Source organism: Artibeus jamaicensis, unplaced genomic scaffold (genome assembly GCF_021234435.1).
Source record: "Artibeus jamaicensis isolate MK-2021 breed Jamaican fruit bat unplaced genomic scaffold, CSHL_Jam_final contig_956, whole genome shotgun sequence".
NCBI lineage: Eukaryota > Metazoa > Chordata > Mammalia > Chiroptera > Phyllostomidae > Artibeus > Artibeus jamaicensis.
The window spans coordinates 2,613,125-2,636,935 of record NW_026522021.1 but is presented as its reverse complement, the minus strand read 5'-3'; the positions used below and the strand labels follow the sequence as shown (position 1 = coordinate 2,636,935).

General features: G+C 39.1%; 1 protein-coding gene and 1 non-coding gene across 2 annotated transcripts in view; both read left to right on the top strand.

Annotated features, from left to right (window-relative positions):
• The window catches only part of LOC119041580 (cytochrome P450 3A12-like), a 39,759-nt gene extending 20,942 nt beyond the window's left edge, over positions 1–18,817 (top strand). Inside the window, exons 9-13 of the mRNA XM_053655363.1 lie at positions 565–631; positions 5,121–5,281; positions 10,175–10,401; positions 12,679–12,841; positions 15,112–18,817. Of these exons, the coding sequence (XP_053511338.1) occupies positions 565–631; positions 5,121–5,281; positions 10,175–10,401; positions 12,679–12,841; positions 15,112–15,207 (714 nt within the window). The 3' untranslated portion in view covers positions 15,208–18,817. The remainder of the gene's footprint in view (positions 1–564; positions 632–5,120; positions 5,282–10,174; positions 10,402–12,678; positions 12,842–15,111) is intronic.
• On the top strand, positions 12,198–12,337 carry LOC119041622 (U4 spliceosomal RNA). The gene has a single exon (XR_005081071.2). It is a non-coding gene; the product is annotated as a U4 spliceosomal RNA (small nuclear RNA).
• Positions 18,818–23,811: the final 4,994 nt, after the last annotated feature.

Below are 23,811 nucleotides of genomic sequence, written 5' to 3'. Positions count from 1 at the left end.
CTTCTCTGGGCCTTGAGGTTACAAGCTGGCCAACCCAGCTTTGCCTTCATGGACCTGGAGGCCAGCACAAGAATGTTTGCAAGTCATGGTGATAGGGTTAGTTACCCCAGGATTTCACTGAACATTGTGGAGAGTTCTGGGATGGTGGGGCATTTGAAACTGATCACAGAAAAAGCACCAATAAACTCTTCAAGTGTTGGGAGGTTAATCTATGTGGCCATTAATGAAAAATTAAGGCTAGAGAAAAAAATTGAGGTCAGCAATCACTTTTTTTTGTGAGCAAGCAGGTGTGACAAGGGGTAACTTTTTGACCAGGAAGCTGTGTTCAAAAGTGAGAGAAGCCAGAGACCAGAAAGAGTGAGGACCAACAAGCAGTTGGATCTAATGGCTGGATTTCTCTCAGGGAAACATCCTGCTCTCCAGGTTGTAACTGAATGTTTGTGTTCACTGATGACTCAGGCAGCACAAGTCACACTTCCGGGTGGAGCCATATTATTAGGAAAGAAATTTAGTGCTGCACTCTTGATTTATTTCTAACATTGAAATTTCTCTTTTGACTTCCAGCACCGAGTGGATTTTCTTCAGCTGATGATTAACTCCCAGAATTCCAAAGAAACAGGCTCCCATAAAGGTAAACAATGCATGCTTCAAAGGGCCAGTGATGGGGAGGCTCAGAGGGAGGCATTGGTTCTGAAAATGTGCATGTTTTCCAGGCAGATAAGAATTTCTGCCAAATTGAAGAATGACAGATGCTCAGATATAAATGGTAGCCAGAAGCACTTTCTAGAAACATGTGGGCACAACTTTATTCAAAGCTTGAAGGGCACCATAAACAAGAATTTCTTTTACCTAGAAGTCAGTCTATAGTCTGTGGATCACTTATATCAGAACCTCCAGGGAGCTTGTTTCCACTGTCTATTCTCTGGCCTCACCTGGCCCCCTTTACTCAGAATCTCTGCCTGGAGATTCACATTAAGACTTCATCACATTAGGAGGCACACAGCTCCAGTGTGGGCAACCTTAACTAGGAATACTTCATTAAATTTGTGTTTGCTAGCTTAATTGTAAAGTTTTTATTTTTTCCTTAAATTAGTAAGTAACTTTTCAGAAGGCTTTGAGATTAAGCAAATATTCTGTTCCTCTTCAAAATTCCACATACTAATTTTATCATCCATTATTGGATTTTGACTGAAATCATTATTATTATCATGGTTGCAAAATGGTGACTTTCTAGTTCCATCATTTCTTCTACATTTATGAATTGATGTTTCATTGTAAGGAAGAACTTTCCATTCTCCTTCACTTATTTATTTGTTTATTTACTTATATCAATATGAACTCATATATTATAACTTTACTTTCTGAAATCATTCTTTGTCTTTTTTCATAGTCAAATTTTCTCAGGTTTGTCCGCTGTAGTCCTTTTAAGTGGGCTCTGTGTTCTGATTTTGTAATAGATTTTTTTAGGGCAGTTCTAGGTTCACAGCAAAACTGAGTGGAAGGTACAGAGATTTTCAATATTCTTCTTCCCCCTGTCCCTACACAGCTTAACAGACTATCAAAATCCCTTGCAGGTGTGGATCATTTGTTATATCAGTGAACCCACATTAACACATTCCCAAGAATATTGCAGTAGGTTTCCCTTTTCTCCACATCCTCGCCAGCACTTGTTTGTTGATTTATTAATGATGGCCATTCTGACAGGTATGAGGTGATATTTAATTGTGGTTTTAATTTGCATCTCTCTGATGGCTGGTGATGCTGAGCATCTTTGCATATGTCTATTGACCATCTGTATATCCTCCTTGGAGAAGTGTCCAGATCTTTTGCCCATTTTTTTAAATTGGATTGTTTGTCTTCTTGGTGTTGAGTAATCTGAGTTTTTTATTTTGGAGATCAAACGTTTTTCTGGTGTATCATTGGCAAATACATCCTCCCATATAGTCAGTTTCTCTCTATTTCCCTTGATTAGCCCTACAATCAGTCATTTCTCAAGGAGCTCTGGTTCATTTTAATGATAAGTAATATTTAGAAGCCAAAATCTATGATCTGAGAGTGCTTATTCCTATTAGGTATATTTTTGCTTCTAGATCTCCTTGGTGGACAAACCTAAGAACATCAAATATATTTATGCAGGTGTGATAAACTTAAATATTTCTCTATATACCCATAACCAGACAATGATATGATTATATTCTCTCTCTTAAAAAACCCAATTTATGGTTTATTTCCATAATGTAAATAATGCCATCATGGTTAATTTCAAACTGCCAATACCTTGACAACCATCTCACAAAATGTCTGAATATTAAACATTTGGTTCTACAGAGCAGCAATGCGGTGACTCTATCACACCACTATAAATACATAGATATCTATGTCTAGAACTTCTTTCTCTCTCTTCTTCCTTCCTCTTTTTCTCTTTCTTTCTTTTATTATCTATTTATCCATCTATCTACAATGGTCCAAAACAACCTTCTATGGCTAAGGAAATATACAGAGCAAAGAGATGGAGCATGTGCTAAGAAAGATGACTTTCAAGTCAAAATTGGATAAACATTGCTAATTCCACTCACTAAACCCTACATTTCTATGTTTCATGCTGTCCAATGCCCTTCTATCAGCACATTCTTTCTTCTGCTATGTTAATCCCTCTGATTAGGCTAAGCTCAATCACCAGTCTTCTATATTTTTTCTATCTCTGTAGTTTATGCACATATCTGACATCATCTATTTTGAAGATACATGTCTCAGGACTTCTATTACCTGATGTCTGTTAAAAGTATAACCCATGCTTATCAAGCTCGTTGTGTACACAAATCACATCTCTCTTTTAATACTATTTTAATTAAAGTTTATATTCAATATTATTTTGTATTAGTTTCAGATGTAAAGCATAGTATTTAGATAGTCAAGTACTTTACAATGTGATGCCCCTGATTTTATAAGTATTCACCTGACACCATACATAGTTATTACAGTATTATTGACTATATTCCTTATGCTGCACTTTATATCTGCATGACTGTTTTGTAATTACCAATTTGTAATTTTTAATCCCTTTACCTTTTTACCCACTCCCCCAGTCCCTTCCTCTAGCAGCTATCTGTCCTTTCTCTATTATCTATGAGTCTGTTTCTATTTTGTTTTTTCATTTATTGTATTCTTTAGATTTCACATGTAAGTAAAATCACATGGTATTTGCCTTTCTATGACTTATTTCACTTAGCATAATACCCTCTAAGTCCATCCATGTTGTTACAAATGGTCAGATTTTATTATTTTTATAGCAAGAAATATTCCATTCTGTGTATGTATCACCACTGTTTTAACCACTGGTCTACTGATGAGCACTTGGGTTGCTTCCATATCTTGTAAATTACATTGCATTGAACATAGAGGTGCATATAGTCTTTCAAATTAGTGTTTTGGATTTCTTTGGCTATATGCCCAGAATTAGAATCATGGAATTATAAGGCAGCTCTGTTTTTAATTTTTTCAAGGACCTTCCATGCTGCTTTCCAAAGTGGCTGCACCAGTCCACATTCCCACCAAGAGTGCACAAGTGTCCCCTTTTCTCCACATCCTTGCCAGCACTTGTTTTTGATTTATTGATGATAGCCATTCTGACATATACAGGGTGATATCTTATTGTGGTCTTAGTTTGCATTTCTCTAACAATTAGTGACATTGAGCATCTTTTCATATTGGTCATCTAGTTCTATTGGTCACCTGTATATCCTCTTTAGAGAAGTGTCTATTCAGGTCTTCTTCCTATTTTTTATTTAGATTGTTTGGAGTGGGGTTTGCTGTTGAGTTGTATAGGTTTTTTATAACTTTTGGGTATTAGCCCCTTACTGAATGTATCATTGGTGAATATCATCTCCCATTCAGTAGCCTTTTCCCCCCATTTTGTTGGTTTCCTTTGCTTGCAAAAACTTTTTAGGTTGACGAAGTCCTATTTATTTATTTGTTTGTTTGTTCATTTAATTTATTTTTTTGTTTTCCTTGCCCAAGGACATGTGTCAGAAAAAATTATTGCTAAGAAAAATATCAGATATTTTATTGCCTCTGTTTTCTTCTAGGATTTTTACGATTTCAAGTCTTACATTGAAGTCTTTAATACATTTTGAGTTCATTCTTGTATATGGTATAAAAGAAAGGAGTGTAGTTCCTTACATTTTTGCACATAACTGTCAAATTTTCCAAATACCATTTATTGAATACACTGTTTTTACCACTGTTCTTGTATCCTTTGTCATATATTAATTGATCATATAGGTATGGGTTTGTTTTGGGGGCTATTTTGTTCCATTCATCTATGTGTCTGTTTTTATGCCAGTATCATGTTATTTTAATTACTATTGTCTTGTAGTATAGTTTGATACTAGGTAGTGTGATACCTTCTACTTTGTTCTTTCCTGAGATTGCTGTGGCTATTCACAGTCTTTTGTGGTTTCATATAAATTTTTGGATTTTTTGTTCTAGTTCTACAAATCACTACATCTCTTGACAGTTCATATTGTGATTCAGTAGTTCTAGTATAGGGCTTGAGATTTTGCATTTCTATAACCTTTCAGATACTGCCGATGATGCTGGTCCATGGTGATACTTAGAGTAACTATATTTTCTGTGTAACCCAATATTGTTCTCTTAAGTTTCTGTGAACATGTTTGATGAAAGATCCTTTAATTTTTCCCTGAATAATCCTTAGGACAAAGTCTCTCAAAATTTTTCCAAGTATATATTATCTAGAATAATTTAAATTTTTCCTGGGGGTAGAATCCTATCCCAAATTACTTATAGCTAAACCGCTTTTAAGATTCTGCAGTGGTAATGCTGATAAAACTGTGCATGTTATGCAAAAATGCTATCTTGCAATTACACAGCAATGTTGTGGTTGAGAATAGTATAGACCTTGTGAAAAACTAAATTAAGACAACTTTTGCCTTTTCCTGGCTCTGTAACATACACATCAGAGTGCAAAACACTCCCAATTTAAGTTGGATTGCTTTTCAAATTTTTCCCATACGGGTTTGGGAGATTTATTTGGACTTTTCATCATCTAAACTGTAATATTGTACATTGACCTTTATAAAATATCTTTTTTCTCCTTTTAGCTTTGTCTGATCTGGAGCTTGTGGCCCAATCTATTATCTTTATTTTTGCTGGCTATGAGACCACTAGCACTTCTCTCTCCTTCCTTATGTATTTATTGGCCACTCACCCTGATGTGCAGCAGAAACTGCAGGAGGAGATTGATGCCACATTTCCCAATAAGGTGAGTGGGTGATACCTGGAGAGGGAGCTAGAAAGTGAAACCTTAGCAAGAGTTTCTCCTCACCACTTCCTAGGAAAATTTTTTCAAAAAAACATAAGCATCAATTCTTTTAACTGTGCTATTTAGGAAGGATATAAAGGAAAAAATACAAAAAAATTAAGGTATTGTGTGCTATTCATAGATATATAAGATCTTGGAAAAAAGTTTTTTTCCTAGCATATCAATTGTCTGTTATCACAATAATGCCAAGTGAAAATCTAAAAACTTCAGCAGCAGTTAATAATAAACACTTATTGCTTAAGTGCCTGGGTAGTTATCTCTGTTGATATTGGTTGGACTTGCTTTGGTCTGGTTCTTGGCTGGTTGAGAACGGCTTATAGGTAAGCTGGTTGGAGTGATTCAGCTCCACACATTCTAGCATTAACCCAGACAACTAGCATTGGTATGTTCTTCTCAGGCAATGGAAGAGAGAAAGAGCAAGAAGCCCAATCATGTGGGTGCCTTTCAAAACTCTGATTGCATCACACTTAGCCACATTCCATTGGTGCAATGCATGCAACATGACCAACCTCAGCATTATAAAATAAGAGGACAAAATTAGATGACTAAGGCTATGAACACAGAATGTGGCAGATAACTGGCACCATTATTGCAATCTACACCTCTGGGTAAACTTTGCAGTCTAGGAGAAGCCTAGTATACAGGAAAGAACATAGGGTAGGAAATAGAAGACATGAGTTTGAGTCCAGACTGTGGTTTTGGAGAGATCTTAAGACCCTTCTGTATCATAGGTCCTTCAGATATAAGGTAAAAAAACATACATTTCAGAGTCCAACTAAATTAGAGATTATCTTTTATCTCAGGGTAAGTGTATATTGTGATTGATTTTTATTGCAAGGTGAGGTCACTATGAGACAGAGACTAGCTAAAGCATTATGATCTTCCCTTTTTATATTAATAATTACAATGACAATAGCAACACTATAGCTATATACTTCTAACTATATATGTCTGCTCTAAATGCTTTACATTTGTAAATGAATTTAATCTTTAAAAATATTAGGTATTAAAAATAGAAACAGACTCATAGAGAACAGACTGGCAGCTGTCAGAAGGCAAGGGAGTAGGGCGGCTGAGTGAAAAAGGCAAAAGAATTAAGCAAAACACACACACACACAGACAATAGTGTGATAATTACCAGAGGGTCAGGGGGGTGGGGGAGGTAGAAGGCATTATAGGAGGATATGGTGATGGAAGGAGACTGGAATTGGGGTAGTCAACACACAATACAATATACAGGTGATAATATTATAGAATTTTACAGCTGAAACCACATAATTTTATTAAGCAACATCACATAGTAAATTCAATTATAAAAATTATGTAGTAGGACAAAGTAAGGCATGCTACAGCTTCCGATTAGTCACCAGTTCTCAGTGCCTTTACATAGCAAGGAATTATTTCCAACTGACATTATTATGTTCAAACATAGATTGTTAGAGGAAGATGGGAGTGGGACCCTCTGCTCCACATAGTTCCAAGAAAAATAAGCTTAAAAGGCTCCATGTTCTTAAAGCTTCACTCTCTGGAACACAGGCCTTCATGTTATTGAGGAATAAAGAACTAGCGTATTGCTCACCAGATATTCATATTTTTTAATATATTTTATTGATTATGCTATTACAGTTCCCCCATTCCCCCCTTTTTCCCCTCCACCCTGCACACCCCCTCCCACCCACATTCCCCCACTTTAGTTCATGTCCATGGGTGATACATATAAGTTCTTTGGCTTCTACACTTCCCATACCATTCTTGCCCTCCCCCTGTCTATTTTTACCTACCATCCATGCTGCTTATTGTCTGTACCTTTTCCCTCTCTCTCCTCCTCCCACTCTTCTGTTGCTAACCTTCCATGTAATCTTTATTTCTGTGGTTCTGTTCCTGTTCTAGTGGTTTGCTTAGTTTGCTTTTGTTTTTAGGTTAGGCGTGGTTGTTAATAATCGTGAGTTTACTGTCATTTTACTGTTCATGTTTTTTATCTTCTTTTTCTTAGATAAATCTCTTTAACATTTCATATAATAAAGGTTTGGTGATGATGAACTCCTTTAACTTGACCTTATCTGGGAAGCACTTTATCTGCCCTTCCATTTTAAATGAAAGCTTTGCTGGATAGAGTAATCTTGGATGTAGGTCCTTGCTTTTCATGACTTGAAATACTTCTTTCCAGCCCTTTCTAGCCTGTAAGGTCTCTTTTGAGAAATCAGCTGACAGTCTGATGGGAACTCCTTTGTAGGTAACTGCCTCCTTTTCTCTTGCTGCTTCTAAGATTCTCTCCTTATTTTTCATCTCAGGTAATCTAATTATGATGTGCCTTGGTGTGCTCCTCCTTAGGTCCAACTTCTTTGGGACTCCCTGAGCTTCCTGGACTTCCTGGAAGTCTATTTCCTTTGCCAGGTTGGGGAAGTTCTCCTTCATTATTTGTTCAAATAAGTTTTCCACTTGTTTCTACTCCTCTTCCCCTTCTGGTACCCCTATAATTCGGATGATGGAACATTTAAAGATGTCATGGAGGTTCCTAAGCCTCTCCTCATTTTTTTTTTGAATTCTTGTTTCTTCATTCTTTTCTGGTTGAATGTTTTTTTTTTCTTTCTTCTAATCCACACTGTTGATTACAGTCCCAGTTTCCTTCCCATCACTATTGGTTCCTGTACATTTTTTCTTTATTTCACTTAGCATTGCCTTCATTTTTTCATCTAATTTGTGACCAAATTCAACCAATTCTGTGAGCATCCTGATTACCAGTGTTTTGAACTGTGCATCTGATAGGTTGGCTATCTCTTTGTCACTGAGTTGTATTTTTTTGGAGCTTTGATCTGTTCTTTCCTTTTGGCCATTTTTGGGGGGGTCTCAGCACACCTGCTACGTTTGAGGGGCTGAGCCTTAGGTGTTTACCAGGGCAGGGCAACCCATGTCTGCTTTGTGACACCATATGTGGGGGAGGGGTTCAAGAGGAAATAATGGCACTAGCTTCACTCCCTGTCAGATTTCAGTCACTTCCCCCGCTACCCACAAGGAGAGTGGGCCTTTCTGGTGCTGTGGTGGTTTTGTGTACATTCTAGGACCCTGTGGGTCTCTCCAACAAACTGTGAGGCAGGGAGTTTCTCCCGCTGCAACCTTAACCCCCACAGATGTTTTCAATCATGGTTTGAGGCTTTATTTCACTGAGCTGGGACCCCAGGTTTCGAGGTCGGCCTTGCTCCCCAGCTGTTCCTCCCAATTTATCTGCGTGAATGTGAGACCGCTTGCTCCACCCCCTGCTGCTTTGATGGTCTTCCAGCTGCTGCCTTGCTGGCCAGCTGCAGCCTTGCCCGCCCCATTCCACAATCCACCACTTTGCCATGAGTCCTCTTTGCCTGACTGCCCATCTCTGCCCCTCCTACAGGTCTGGATGGATGTTTCTTCTTTAATTCCTTGGTTTTTGGACTTTCATACAGTTTGATTTTCTGTCAATTCTGGTTGTTTTTTGTTTTTAAATTGTTGTTGTCCTTCTTTTGGTTGTGTGAGGAGGCACAGTGTGTCTACTTATGCCTCCATCTTGGCCAGAAGTCAATATTCATATGTTTGGGCCCTGAACTAACATATGTCACCTTAGCTCACAGCCCATTCTCAAAGCTGGTTTTCCCTAACTTCAAGTGGGCTGAGAGATGCTGAGACTACATGGATGTTGGGAGAACTGTGAGTATCTCTGCCACACAATCTATAAAGAGTCAACTCTAATTATCTCCATGTAACATATCAGAAAACTGAGCTACAGAGAGGCGAAGTAACTAATGTAGTAACTCATTCTTCATGAGTCATGTACTTAGTGGTGAAGAGGTCACTAGCCAAACCTTTAGTCTCTACAATATTGCCTCTTCAATATAACACCAAGTGATACCAAATATTGCCTACACTCTTTTCAGATATCTGACAAAACTGGAATTCTTTGTGGTGGTAAGAGACTGGCCTCTGGAGCTAGAGAGCCTTGTTTGAGATCTTCACAGCTTCCAGTCAACCCCTGGAGCAACAACTAGGAGACTGTTTCAGCAAGGCAGCATGGGGCTGAATAGGAATTTGTTATAAACAAATTCCACCTGTTTATAAGTTTCACTAGAATGAACTGTGTACTCTGGTACCTAGTATCCGGTCCTACCCTTCTTTTGCCATATTTGCTTTAGAAAAGAGCTCATTTCTCTCCAAATTATTTATAGTTTGTATACAATATAGTGTTTCTCTCCAAATTTTATATATATCATCCAAAAAGTTAACAAGTGGAATTCTTTAATTTTTTATTGTTATTCCATTATAGTTATTCTGCTTTTCCCCCTTTTGCTCTCCCCTGCCCTGTCCCCACTACTTCTATAGTCAATTCCCCTCATTGTCCATGCCCATGCAAGCAGAATGTTTCAACTAAAGAACTGTATGTCAGAGATTTTGCTCTTTTGCACATTCTCTTTCCTTGGTACAGAAGTGGCCTCTCTTTTGAAGGATACAGTGACTTTGGTATATTTTAGTTAAGGGTAAGAGTCATCAAAAAAGAGCAAGAGTGGTAGTCTCTTAGTCACATCTGTTCACATGAGATGGAAAAGTAACTGCATGGCAATGTGAGAGGTTTGGGATCCTATTGAGAGAATTGTCTCAAAGTCTCCCACAGTCGTAACTACTCCACATATCTCAATGGGCCATTTAGCAGATCAAAGGACATGATGGGTATTAAAATATTTGTAAATCCTAAGGCCCTTTACCAAAACAAGGTATTCTTTGGAGCTCCTAACATTCCTATAGAACTACGCAGACTGTGTTGAAAGTTGATCCCAAACCTCAATTTATCAAAACCTCTTTCTTTCTTCCCAGGCACCTCCCACTTACGATGCCCTGTTCCAGATGGAGTATCTTGACATGGTGTTGAATGAATCTCTCAGATTATTCCCAATTGCTGGTAGACTTGAGAGGCTCTGTAAGAAGGATGTGGAAATCAATGGAGTGTTCATTCCCAAAAGGACAGTGGTGATGGTGCCAAGCTTTATTCTTCACCGAGACCCAGAGTACTGGTCAGAGCCTGAGGAGTTCCAACCTGAAAGGTACTGGGCCCCTGAGAAAGGGAAACCTCCATGATCTGGGCTGGTTGGGGGATATTCCAATGTCTGTTAGTACAGATGACTAATTTATGGTTGTGCAACATTTATATGTATGTTTTTATTTTTAGACATTTACTTTTATTACAAGAGTGATCATTGTTTGTTATCAAAATTTTACAGATTCAGACTAAATAAAATTGTATTTGTCCATAGTCCTACTATCTTGAGATAGGTTTCACTAATAATAATGTGATGTATGTAATTATTGACTTTTTTCTAGACATATACAAAGTTTTAAAAACAAAAATAGTAATATATTTTTATTTTGAAATGCTTTATTTAACAGTAAACCATAAACAATGTTCTATTATATAACCATCATGTACAGTATAATATACACTATATATGGTATATATACTATATATATTTATTTATATACTGTATACATATATATGACTATATGCATATGCCATAAACTACTTAAACATTACCTGGTTTTAGAAATACAGGCTTATTTAATTTCTTTAAGTTCTGTTTTCTTTAGCTCTCTGAATTTACCACCACTGTTTCCACATTCCATTCTTTAAAAACGTTGGCTGCTATTCCTTTAGCATTATTGGGAGAGTGCAGGCTGACAACCTGTACAGGCTGAAAACCCCTGATGGTTTAAGCAGCCTCAGGGTAGAGATGAGCACGGGTCCCTGGAGTTGTCTTTGGTTGCAGTCCTATATCAGCTTCTTCCTAGTCTCAAAGTTTGGTGACTACCAAAGGGAAGTCATCTGCTCTATTTATGTCTGAGATACTACCCCTAGGGTGGTCTTTAGCTTGTTCTTCTGGTAATTCAGAGCCATTTCTGACTTTGGGCACAGCTTGAACTCTAGAAAGAGCTGATTTCTCCTATTTGTTGTATTGGTAAGCAAAATTGGAATGAACTACTGGAATCCCTAGCTGGGATCTAGACTTTCATTAGCCTTACTATAAGGTCCCTAATGTCAGGGACCTTGTATTATTTGCCACAATGTTCTTAGTTCTAGCTTAATGTCTACACATAGTACTTGCAGGAAGAAGTTAGAGATAACCAAATCCTGTTTCCTGGACCAGGGACCTCTGTGGTTTTCCCAAACTCAGCAGTTCTACCCCCACCCCGCCACCTCCCACCCTGTACCTTCAGGAACATGAAACCAGACAGCACTGACTGTGCTTCTCTTTGATCATTCAGTCATGAACAGAGAGTAAGTGTTTACCATTGCAGGAAGTGGTCAAGGCAGTTACAAACCAAATGTTAAAAAATGCCTATGATGGAAAATGTTTAACATTTACAGAAATATTTGCGTATTTGACATATAAAAAGCACGTTTATCCCTGGCTGCTGTAGCTCAGTGGATTGAGCATGGGCTGTGAACCAAAGGGTCACAGTTCAATTCCCAGTCAGGGCACATGCCTGGGTTGCAGGCCTGATCCCCAGTAGGGGGCATACGAGAGGCAACCACACATGGATGTTTCTCTCCATCTTTTTCTCCTTCCCTTCCCCTCTCTCTAAAAATAAAAAAAGAAAGAAAATTTTTTAAAAAAGCACTTGTATATGTCATATGGAAACTATGGCATATATTTGTATCCACAGAATGCTTTTAATGCACCTATATGTCCCATCACCTGCCTTACAGCCATCAACCTACATCTGGTGCTCTATCTAATGCCACTTTGCCCATCCTCCTGATTCCCATATTATTTTAAGTCACACCATCTATAAATATTCCAATGTTCTCCAAAATATAAGAATCTTTTAAAAGTATATAACCAGCTCTATGCATGGCAGTATCATAGCCAAAGAGGTTTATCTGAGACAAGATGCTTGCTAACTGAAAACAGTTCCCAGTACACTGCCGTGATGACTTAAAATACAGTTGGCACTGGCAATTTTTGACAATTTCTATGGAGACTGAAATAAATAAATAAAATCATAATGCCATGGTCACTTTCCCAAATTCATTTTGTTCTTAATGTAATCAAATGTTGAGGAATAAAAAAAGAGAGATTTTCCTTTAAACAGCATTCATATCATCTCTTCAATGAAACTGAAATCTCCTATAGGGCAAGGGGAATGGAAAAGATCTGTAGCTTACAATTCTCACAGCAAAATAATGAGCAGAATCTCACTGACTAGCCCATACAAGTAGCCTGTGTACTACTGGTTGAGGAGCCTAAGTGAGAACCTCAAACATGTAGCTCTTATGGTGTTTATGTTTCAGTAATTGTTTTCATCTGCTGTTGTGGAACCAGGTTCAGTAAGTCGAACAAGGACAGCATAAATCCCTACATATATGTGCCCTTCGGAAATGGACCCCGAAACTGCATTGGCATGAGGTTTGCTCTAATGAACATGAAGCTTGCTGTCATCAAAGTTCTGCAGAACTTCTCCTTCAAGCCTTGCAAAGAAACACAGGTCAGACACTTAATACATTCCCACTCTGCATAAATAATGCTTGATTGAGAGTTTTTCTTAAACTGAGATGCATATACATATATATATACACACATACATACATACATGTATTGTATATGTATACATGTATATATACATGTATATGCATGACTGTGCTCATTCATTATTTAATAATTTGTCCTGTTGGCCAGAGAATCTGTTTGCAGTCATCTGTGACCTCTAAGATCCTGTTATTCTGGAGTGCTAAGTCTGTGATTTATAAATACCCAACTATAAAGACCATCTAGAGTTAAAGCAGTTAGTGTGACACGATGATGCATAGTCCCTTGAGAAAAGTTTAAATTTGGTTTGAAGTCCACTGGAAGGGAGTGGAAGCACTGTGCACAGCCCTGAAGTGCAATGACAATAATGGGTCATGACTTTTGAACACTGCTCTTCTTTACCAGAAGATAGGCTAAGTTGTAATAGTAGTTCTCAACCCCTGGCTGAACAATGAAATCAGCAGGGAGCTTTGAAAAATCCTATGCCTAGGTCATCTCAGGTTCTAAAATAACTCATCTTGTGTGGGTTTAAAAGCACTTCCTTTAGTTCTCATGTGCAGATGAGGTTGAGAATCACTTGTTAAAGCATTTCTGCCTGATGTGAAGAACTCCCACAGTCCAGGGCCATCTGGCTACTTGCACCCTCCTTCTGAGAACCCTGCTACAATCAAGCTGGGATTGTTTATATCTTAATAAGAGCTCTCTCATGTTCTTGCTCTACTCCTCATTCTGTTCTCATCCTTCAAGTCCTAGTTCACTCCCAAAGCCCCTCCAGGAGCCTTCCCCATCAAGTCCAGAGCCTGTTCTTTACTCTGTTCTGTTGTCACTACTGCAGGCTGTTATCATCAGTCATACCATCTAACCTAATCCCTTATCATTAAACCATCCAGTTTGGTTCTTTGTGTTTTCTTTGTACCGAAGAACGTCTTTAACGCTAGCAACTCATTTTATTCCTTTCATAAATTCCCAATGATGCTTTATAATCATGCAGGAAATGCTTAAAGAGGTTTTTTGTTGTTGTTTTGTTTTGTTTTGTTTTGTTTTGTTTTGCATTTGATCTGGAGATTTGGGTACAAATTTTAAATGATTTAATTTGAAAATTTTAACAAATAACATTTGCAGTGAGCTTTTTATATGTGTGTTGTTCTGTGTACAGGGGAAGAATATACATTCTATTTGAAATTATAAAAGAGAAAGGCCTTACATTAATATAAAGAACTAGAATCTCTCTTCTGAAGAACATACAGAACAGTTGCCCTTGACTCATATCAAGCAAGGCCTTATAATAAGGCTTATTTCTAGGACTTACACATTTATTACATAGATTCTTCCCTTAAGTAGGCTCTATCAGAAGGGGTGGAGGATGGAGGTGGTTTGCATCTTATTTGTGGCTTTGGGCAGCTGTGTAGCAGTCCTGTAAGTGGGGCCTCAGCCTTGAGGGGCAGTGGGCTTCTGGCACAATGGGGTGAGGCAGACACTCCCTGAAAGCTCCCAGTCATTGATGGCTGGTGCTTCACACCCTTCATGACAATTTTCATGCATCTTCAGCAAGTCAGATCAGAAGGTTACCATGTTGGTGGCTCCCCCAACACTGAGGGAGTGACTGAATGAGAATAGAGCTTAAAATATTCGTCAAAACACTATATAGGTCTTCAGAAGTTTACCATTTATACTACACTTGGCAGCCAGGAGATGTTAGAAAACAAGTACAACACTTCACAATGAGTTTTTCCCATCATGAAACTGAAAGGCTTCCACTGGGAGAGGTGACTGACTCTTTAGAAGTCAAGGATGATTCAAATAATTAAACTATATAACGTACTCAGAATTACCTTGCAAGTTTCAGCATGCACAAAATTTATACTGTATGGCTTTTCCAAATAGCTTGCTATAATGTCTAAGAATCCAGTTTAAATTCTAAAAATTTATTCTTTTGCTTAAAATTTAAACCAAAAACAAACACAAACCAGTGTGATTTTGTCTCTGGCCAAGCACATAATAGGTGCTGTACTGATATTTTCTTGAATGAATGTATCAATGAATGTTCTCACTACCGACAAGTATTGAGACAGCTTACCATATAAGTATAATGAATGAAAGATATATTATGCTAAAAGTAATTTTACATGTTTGTAAAGCATTATGGTCCTCAATGTATCTCATCTACTTTGCTTCTGTTGTTGACAGTGCTTCATTAACTAGTTCTCATATGCCATTTAACATTTTCAGATTCCTGTGGAATTAGATTCTCAAGGAATTATTAAACCACAAAAACCCATTGTTCTAACGGCTGAGTTGAGAAATAAGACTGTAAGTGGAGCGTGACCTTCCCTAAGGACTTACACCTTGTTCTTCAAGGGAGCTGCATGCCTGACACTGGAGATCTCGATGTACTTTGTGAATAAAACCCAGAAATGAAAATAGGTTTAACCTACAGCACTTGATGAAGAACTAGTGATTCTGTACATTCATTTAGTTTTTCCAGAGTCTATACAGAGTATTATATATTATGTAATATGAGGGAGGTGACTAAATAAGAGCCAGATACGGAGGCATTCATCCACCCCAACTTAGTACCATCCCCTCTTCCTTAGCGCTAATCAAGAATACAAATTTTTCACAATTTTATCACCAAACTTTAATAAAAACAAGAATTAATTATAGTAAACAGCAGTAGTGACATTTTATCATGTTTTATTTTGAAATTCTATGTTGTATATTATTTAGCAATTCAATAAATACCTCTTCACAATAGTATTCTCTAATGCTTTCCTGCAAACTAAGAGGTGGGGGTGGAATCTATAGGACCAAATCAGTGGGAGCCTGTGACTAATTGTTTTTGATAACTCTGATTTGTATATTAAGATAGATGAGAGTTAATCCACTGTGATTCTCCCATTGTTTAGAAAGTACATTCAGAATTTGATTCTACCCTTTTTGGAACACATGTTTTTTGTAACACTCAGTTGAAGCACTTATTATATTACTAGTTTTAATTTAATGTTTCATCTCATCTCACCTGATGATTCTGAAAAACAGGAAACATGTTTTCTTATATTCTTTGTATTTCACCCTCAACTCTCAACTGTCTTAACACAATAAACATGGAATAAAAGACAGTTGATTTAGTCAATGATTGGGCAGAAAGGCTACAGATATTCATCAGTTTCAGAAGTACACAGGGTTCTTCCTTCTCTTTCTCTGCTCCTCTCTCCCCCTTTAGAATCCCCTCTCTTCTCTTACTTTCTTTTCCCTTCTGTTCCCTTCCTTTGTATCTCCTTCCCTGCCCTTCCCTTTCTGAATAATTCAGTTCTAAAACCAATAGGTGGTGCACAGCATTATGGGTAGACACACATTGTAGGGGCAGAGAAGGGAGTCACAGTGGCTACAGCCTGGAGACTAAGTAGGGTGGGAGGGTATCCACATGAAGCAGTAGCCTGGTATGAGTGTGGGAGCCCAAATGAGAAATGTGTCCATGCACAGATGAACACATTGCACCAGGGGTATCCAGGCAAAAGCAGCCATAGCCTAAAGACTGTGTAGAGAACTCAAGTAGGGTGAGGAGGGCATCCATTAATGGAAAGAGATGGAGTGAAGATTGGCTACATAAAAGAGACCTGATCAAAGAAGTAAACATATTAAAGATAATGAAAACCAGATTTCTGACTTTTAGAGAAGGAAGTCACTGATTCTCATCATTAGAAGAAGGGAAAAACAGAATTAACCATATGGACTCAGAGATTAGAACTGAATATAACTTTGTTTTTCTATACAGATAGATGATAAATATATTAATAAATAGTAATACATAGAGATAGATAGATATAGATACTTACATGTATGTTGTATATAAAATCACACACTCTCTACTTCTTTCCACTGATAGAGCTTTAAAACTTTATAGCAATGAGTATACTTCATGCCCAGATCTTGGTTTATAAATTTTCCACCTAAAGGGACCCAAGCTACTTAGAAATGGCTGATTTGAGGGCCAGTTTTGAGAAAGTACAATATGAGCCTGGAAACCCTTTCCCCCTTTTCTTCCATTATCCCCTTCCACCTCCCCTCTGGTTACTGTCAGATTTTTCTTAATTTTAATATCTCTGGTTATATTTGAAACTACTGGGTCAAAGAACAAATAATATAAGAAATCAAAAGACTATAGATAGAAAAAAGAACAAAATTAAAAATAAATAATTATAATGATTGACAAAAAAGATTATAATAAGTAAGTAAGTAAGTAAGATTATAATAAGTAAGTAAAGGAGATAAAATGAATTTTTTAAAAGTCTCAATAAAATTAGAGAATGCAAAAAAAGAAAAAAGAAACAACAAATGAAAGTAATAGGAAACAGCTAGCAAGATAGTATATTTTAATACAACTATACAAACAATAAATTTAAAGGTGAATGATTTAAGAATAACAGTTAAAAATTGAGAGGCTGGGTTGGGAAAAAAAAGTAAGACCCAACTACATGAGACTGAGATTGTATTGGTCAGGATCCTCCAGAGATACAGAAGCAATAGGAGGGGTCATTGGTCATTGCCTCACATAATCACTGAGGCTAAGTTCCACAATTTTCTGTCTGCATGCTGGCGAGCCAGGAAAGATGGTGGTATAATTCAGTTTGAGTCAAAGTCCATGGGGACAAATGGTGTAAATGTCAGTCCAAGTCTGAAGGCTGAGAATGAAGAGCACCAATGTCCAATGGCAGGAGAAGACAGATGTCCCAGCTCAAGTAGAGAACAAATATTCCATCCCTCTCTGATTTTGTTCTATTCGGGTTCTCAAATGATTGGATGATAGCTACCCACACTGAAGAGAGCAATCTTCTTTAGTCTATTGATTCAAATGTTAATCTCTTCTGGAAACACCTCACAGATAAATCTAGAAATAGGATTTTACAGCTATCTGGACATCCATTATCCCACTCAGGTTGACACTCAAAACTAACCATTACAGAGATCTACAAGAAACCCACTTTAATATTATAATAGTAGACTTCTAGTTTCAGCTCCAACATGTAAAGAATTTAGAGGTCATAACTCATACCTCTAAAAAAAGATATGAGAAAGCTGAAAATCAAGGATTTTCTCAGGCCCATCAGAGAACTGACATTGCATGGCAAATTGCCACCCCAAAATCTAGATAGATACAGAGTTGAAGCTCAGATCTGCTTCCCTGAAGCAAAACTCATCAGAGCCATAAACTTGTAGAAATACTTAAATGGTAGATTTGATGAATTGCTGGGGGTTGAGTGTGGGATAGCTTGAGTGAGAAACTTGTTAGAGCTGCAATATTGGAGACGGGGTTACATATTCATAGGTTTTACCTCCAGGAACCCCACCAAATTCTCAGAACAAAAGTTGAATGAGATACCCTGTGGCTCTCTGGCAGGGGGGAGAGGAATAGAAATCATTGGAAACAGTGCCAGAGTGTTTTCCATAACAAAAGCCTAGTCTCCACGGAAAAAAGACTTTAACAGAACCCTATCCAGGATCACACAGTGTGGGTGGCTTACAACACCAAGGCATGTACCCGCCAAATTTGGGGGCTGTGCAGCACAAGTCTAGGCTGAAATCAGAGATGTTCAATATCACCAGGAGAAAGTGTAGGATAAATTAGTCACTGCCAAACTACCTCCTGGGAAGTGTTACTTGTTGTTCCTAGAGCTGAAGTTTCTGTGGTAAAATAAGCTTGAGAAAAACTGCGTAATAAATACCAGTCCTAATGAGTCAGATAATACATTAACATAGTAAAGATTCAGAGAAATCCCTAAGTAAAATTGAAAATTATTACAAGTTTATTCTCAATCCTGTTTGTGCATCAGAAGGGCTTATTTAATTTTTAGTAAATACAACACATGGATCCCATCCCACACCTGAGGATATGAGAAAGGCCAATATCAAGACTCAAAAAAAAAAGGACAAAAAGTTGTTAATAAGATGGGTACAATACCAGAAAAAAAATTTTTGCTTAAAAAAATCAAAATTATGAACAATAAAATGACAACAAACTCATAACTATCAACAAATGAACCTAAAAGAAAAGAAAAATAATGAAAACAAAAACTAAGCAAACAGCCAGAACAGGAAAGAAATCAGAGAAATGGACATCACACAGAGGAAGTTCAGTGGAGAAAGAGAAGGGAGGAATGGGGGGCGGAGTACAGAAAAGAAGAAGCATCATTTGTAGGCATAAAATACACAGGGAAAGATAAAAATGGTACAGGAAACAGAGGACTAAATAACTTATATGTACAACCCATGGACATAAACTAAAGGTGGGAGAATGCTGGAGGGCTGGGGGGGAGCAGGTGGAGGGGAGATAAAGGGGAAAACTATAATAGCATAATCAATAAAAATACTTAATTTTTTTTTCTTAGTAAAAGATTTAAGTTCTATACTCTGGTTTCTCTTCAGATCGTATAAATCTTTTGGCTTTTATTAAAGATGCAATTTCTTCCCAATAGTAAGTAGTAAAGGAATCCAAATGTGTCACCCCAAAATAGGACTGACATAAAAGTTATTTTGAGCTGAAGGCAATTATGAAGCAGGAAGTCCAGGAAAAGCACCCCACCCCTTCCTGCCTAAAGGCAGGATATAAATTCTCCTTTTATTGGAAGCAGACTCTTTTTTTTTTTTTTAAACAGGCTTCATTGACTTTATTTTCCTTGTACAAAAATTATGTGGTGGCCACAGCTGGAACTCGGGTCCTCGGGTCTTTACCAGATGGTCAGTGAATTCCTGGTAGGGAGACTTGGTGAACACAGTCTCTTTCCAGAGGTCAGGGGTGAGATAGCTGTAGGTCTTAAGAGATAGCATCAAAGGTAGCCTTAGCAAAGTTGCCCAGGGTAGCAGTGCAGCCCCTGGCTGAGGGGTAGCAGTTGTCAATACCAGCCATCACCAGCAGCTTTTGGGCACAGGGGCCGAGACGACGCCAGTGCCCCTGGGTGCAGGGATTAGGTGCACCAGCACAGAGCCACAGAGCCTGGTCACCTTACAAGGGACAGTGTGGGGTTTGCCGATCTTGCTCCCCCAGTAGCCTCGCCGCACAGGGACAATGGAGAGCTTGGCCAAGATTATGACCCCATGGATGGCAGTGGCTACTTCCTTTGAGCACTAAACACTGAGACCAACGTGTCTGATACAGGGTCCAGCCAAGGGGGGTACCCCCCAAAAAAGATTTGGAATGGTGTCCAGAATTCAAAGTGTATAAGAATATTGGAGAGACATATAAGATGTCCTCACCGCCCCCCCCCCCCGCCCCAGGGGGAAGAGACAAATAGAACCAGGGCCATTGAGAGCTGTTTTGCATAGCAACAGTTTTGCAGCTAACCTCTGGAATGATTATTTAACATATCTATAACCTTTAACTGGTTTCATAGATATGTTAAATAGCAGTGGCCAAGTTTGGAGCCAGGGAGAAGGGAGTAGCAGGACTCAGAAGGGAACTCAGAAGGGAACTAGGGGCTGCACTCCTGAGAGAGAAGGCCTGTTTGAGAGCTTGGAAAAGACTGGCTCCAGGACATGAGGGGATAACTGCCCAGGTGAAAGGGAAAATCACGCAGCTTTGCCAGAATGGAGATCCCTGCAGCCAGGTGAAGAAGAAAGCCACATGCTTTTGGTGGAGTGCAAACCCCTGCAGCTTTGGTAGAAGAGGCCCACGCGGCTTTGGGATGCCCCGTTTGGCTGTGTGGCCTGGAAAGCAAGAGAGTCTTTGACTGGAACTGGGTACAAAGAACTCTTGCCAGTGGACCATGAGACGGTACCACAGTACTTTGGATTAACTAGAGAGATCCTGCCTGCATGGTGACACAGCTGATGGTGCCAGCAGCCTGCAACAAAGACGTGTGCTCTTTTCCTGATTTACGGTACCCGGAGTTGGGACAGTGGGAGAAGGGAGCTGTGTGGGTGTAGGTGTATACCCTAAAGGACTTTGATATTTTAGTGGAGGCGTTAGGCCTGAATAGCATTAAATAAACATTTCGTTTCCTTTTCACAAATCTCTGGCATTGAGAGATGTCTTTCCAATTGGCGGCGGACAGAAGAGCCCAGTAGATATTAGTATTTTGTTTTTGGGAGGGGCCCCTGTTGTATAGCAGTTTTGGGCATCCCTAGGTGGGCCAAATATTGTATTGCCCCCCCCCTCCCTTGGACCTCTTGTTCGGTAACATGTCCATTGTAGTCCCCAATGGCAACAAATGCCTTGAATCGGGTCCTCTGGCCTGCACATGTCTGCTTTTGCACGGGCATAATCTTCAAAACCTTGTCCTTGAGGGATGCCCCCAAGAAAAAGTCAATGATCTCAGATTCCTTAATGGGCAGAGAAAAGAGATAGATTTCCTCCAGGGACTTGATTTTCATGTCCTTGACCAGGCAGCTCAACTTGGTTACGGGGATCCATTCCTTACCCTCGGCCTTGCCTCACCGAGCTCCACAGCCTCAACCCTGACCCCGACCTCGGGATGCCACTGCCAAATGCTCCTCAGAAGCCTCCTCGGCCTCCCATTCCAGGGCCCCCAGAGCCTCTCAGCCCTCCTGCAGCACCGGCGTCATCCGCCATTTGGTGTTCCTTGGGAAAAAGAGTGGAAACAGACTCTTAACCAAAATACAGCACCAGAGGAATCTGCAAAGTACTCCATTAGTTTCCTCACATATATTTACCTTCCTGCAATCTGCCACTCTTGGGAGGCTGAAATTGTAATGAGGTGCAGCCAAGGGGGGGGCCCAAATAGGGATTTGTAATGGGGTCCAGAACTCATGGTGTCCAGGAAATATTAGAAAAATGTATATATATAGGATGTCCTCACCCCCACAAATCTGAGCTAGGAGATGGGACACATCACGCTGGGACACAGGGCCACTGAGAGCTGTTCTGCATTGCAACAGCTTTGCAGCCAACCTCTGGCATGGTCATTTAACATACCTTTTAACTGGTCTCATAGATATGTTAAATAGACGTGTCCAAGCTTTGAGCCAGGGAAATGGGAGTGACTTCAACTCATGATGTAACTGGGAGGGAACTCCCTCTGGTTACAGCACCTGCATGAGAGCTTGCAGATTGGCTCCACGCCAGGGGGCCACACCTGCCCAGACTTATTATGGCAGCCCAGTAAAGCTGGAATAATATGGGAATGCTGGGAGGTGCACCTGATTGTAGGAGGAGTCGAAAATGGGGCTGCAGAGGAATATTGGCACTGGGATTTAAACCCAGGCATGGCAGCCATGTGGGGTTTTTTTTAGAACCATGCAATTTTGGTGTGCTCCCTTTTGCCACATGTCTTAGGATGCAGGAGACCTTGCTGGGAAGAAAAGGGGTGAAAGGACTCTTGCTGGGGGGGGCATGAGAAGGTGCCACATGGTTTTAGATTAACTGGCGATTGCAGCAGCAACACAGCTGATGGTGCTGAGAACTGAGGGGCTGCCTGAACCATGGACTTCTACTTCTTTTCCTGAGATACGGTACCCCAGACTGGACAGAGGGAGAAGAAAGGACTGCATTTGTGAGTATTCTAAAGGACTTGAGTATTTTAATGAAGACATTAAGTCATTAGTTTAAGTTTGTATAACTCTTTGAATAAATAATTCCTTTTCACCAATCTCTGGCATTGAGAGACATCTGTCCCTGGAGGCGGGAAGGCAAACCTAGTATGGGTGGGTGGATCCCAGGAGGAGAAAGGGAGGGCCCATTTGGTAATAGTGTATCATTCACCCTCCCAGGTCTGTTCTGTAACAAAACTGCTTTCCTTTGTCCCGTCATTTCTCCACAAATTTATTGTTTTTTGTTGAAGATACTGTGATCTTCAGAAAGCTAAGCCACCAATTTGAGCTACTTTTCATTTTAAGTTTCTTTTGTGTGATGTGGCTTAGGCTGCATATGTCAATACACTGTTTTTCTTTTAATCTTTTTGTTAGAATCCCATCTAAAAACCTAAGATGGGTAGAGGTAAAATTTTACCTCTGCTAGTGGTATGATAGGCAGCTCATGAGTTTGAGAAAAGGAAAAGTTTGCAGTCACTACCACCAGAGATGTAAAAGGAAATCAAGGGATAAAATACTCAAGTTTATTTACCAACAGCTCAGAGACCTCTTGAAGCCAGAGCAAGAACTTTGTAGCAGAACCAGTGGTGCTGGTTCAACAGCCCAAAGGCAGAGTGGAGGAAAAGTCCTTGTAAATTTCCCAAGGACTAGAAATTAACAAGGCAGATACTGACAGAAGTCCTGATGGGATCTATTAATTCCCATTGAAAAATACCACAAACTGATTGGTAAAACCACAGAAATTTATTGCCTCAGATTTCTGGAGGCTAGAAGTCTGAAATTAATGTGTTGGCAGGGCCACGCTCTCTCAGAAGTTTCCAGAGGACTCTTCCTTACCTTTCCCAGCTTCTAGCAGCTTCAGGCATGAAGCAGCTTCAGCTTATGATAGCATAATTTCAATCTCTTCTATAGCCATCTTCCATGTATTCATATGGCATTTCTTGTGTGCATGTGTATACAAATTTCCTTCTAATTATAAGGATACCAGTCATGTTGGACCAGTCCCAACCTAATGACCTCATTTTAGTTTCCCAATAAGGTAATATTCACAGGTAGCACTTCAACATATCTTTTCAGAGGACACATTCAACTCATAACAGCAGATATCTTGGAGGGTTGAGAACTAAGCAGGAATCACTGAATGGGGGGGTGCTCTTGTCTGAAAGACAAGTCAGAATGGGCTGGGACAAAAGAAGGGGAAGAAGAGTTAGGGAGAGAGCTGAAAGTTTTGAAAGAAGCCTTGTTAAATCACTGCCAAAAAAATCAATTGCAAGTCTGGCAGGAAACACATTAAAATGTTAGTATTGGTGGGATCATTGATGACTTTAATTTTTTTACACTTTATACATTCCAAATTTTGTACAATAAACAAATTTTTTTGAAGAC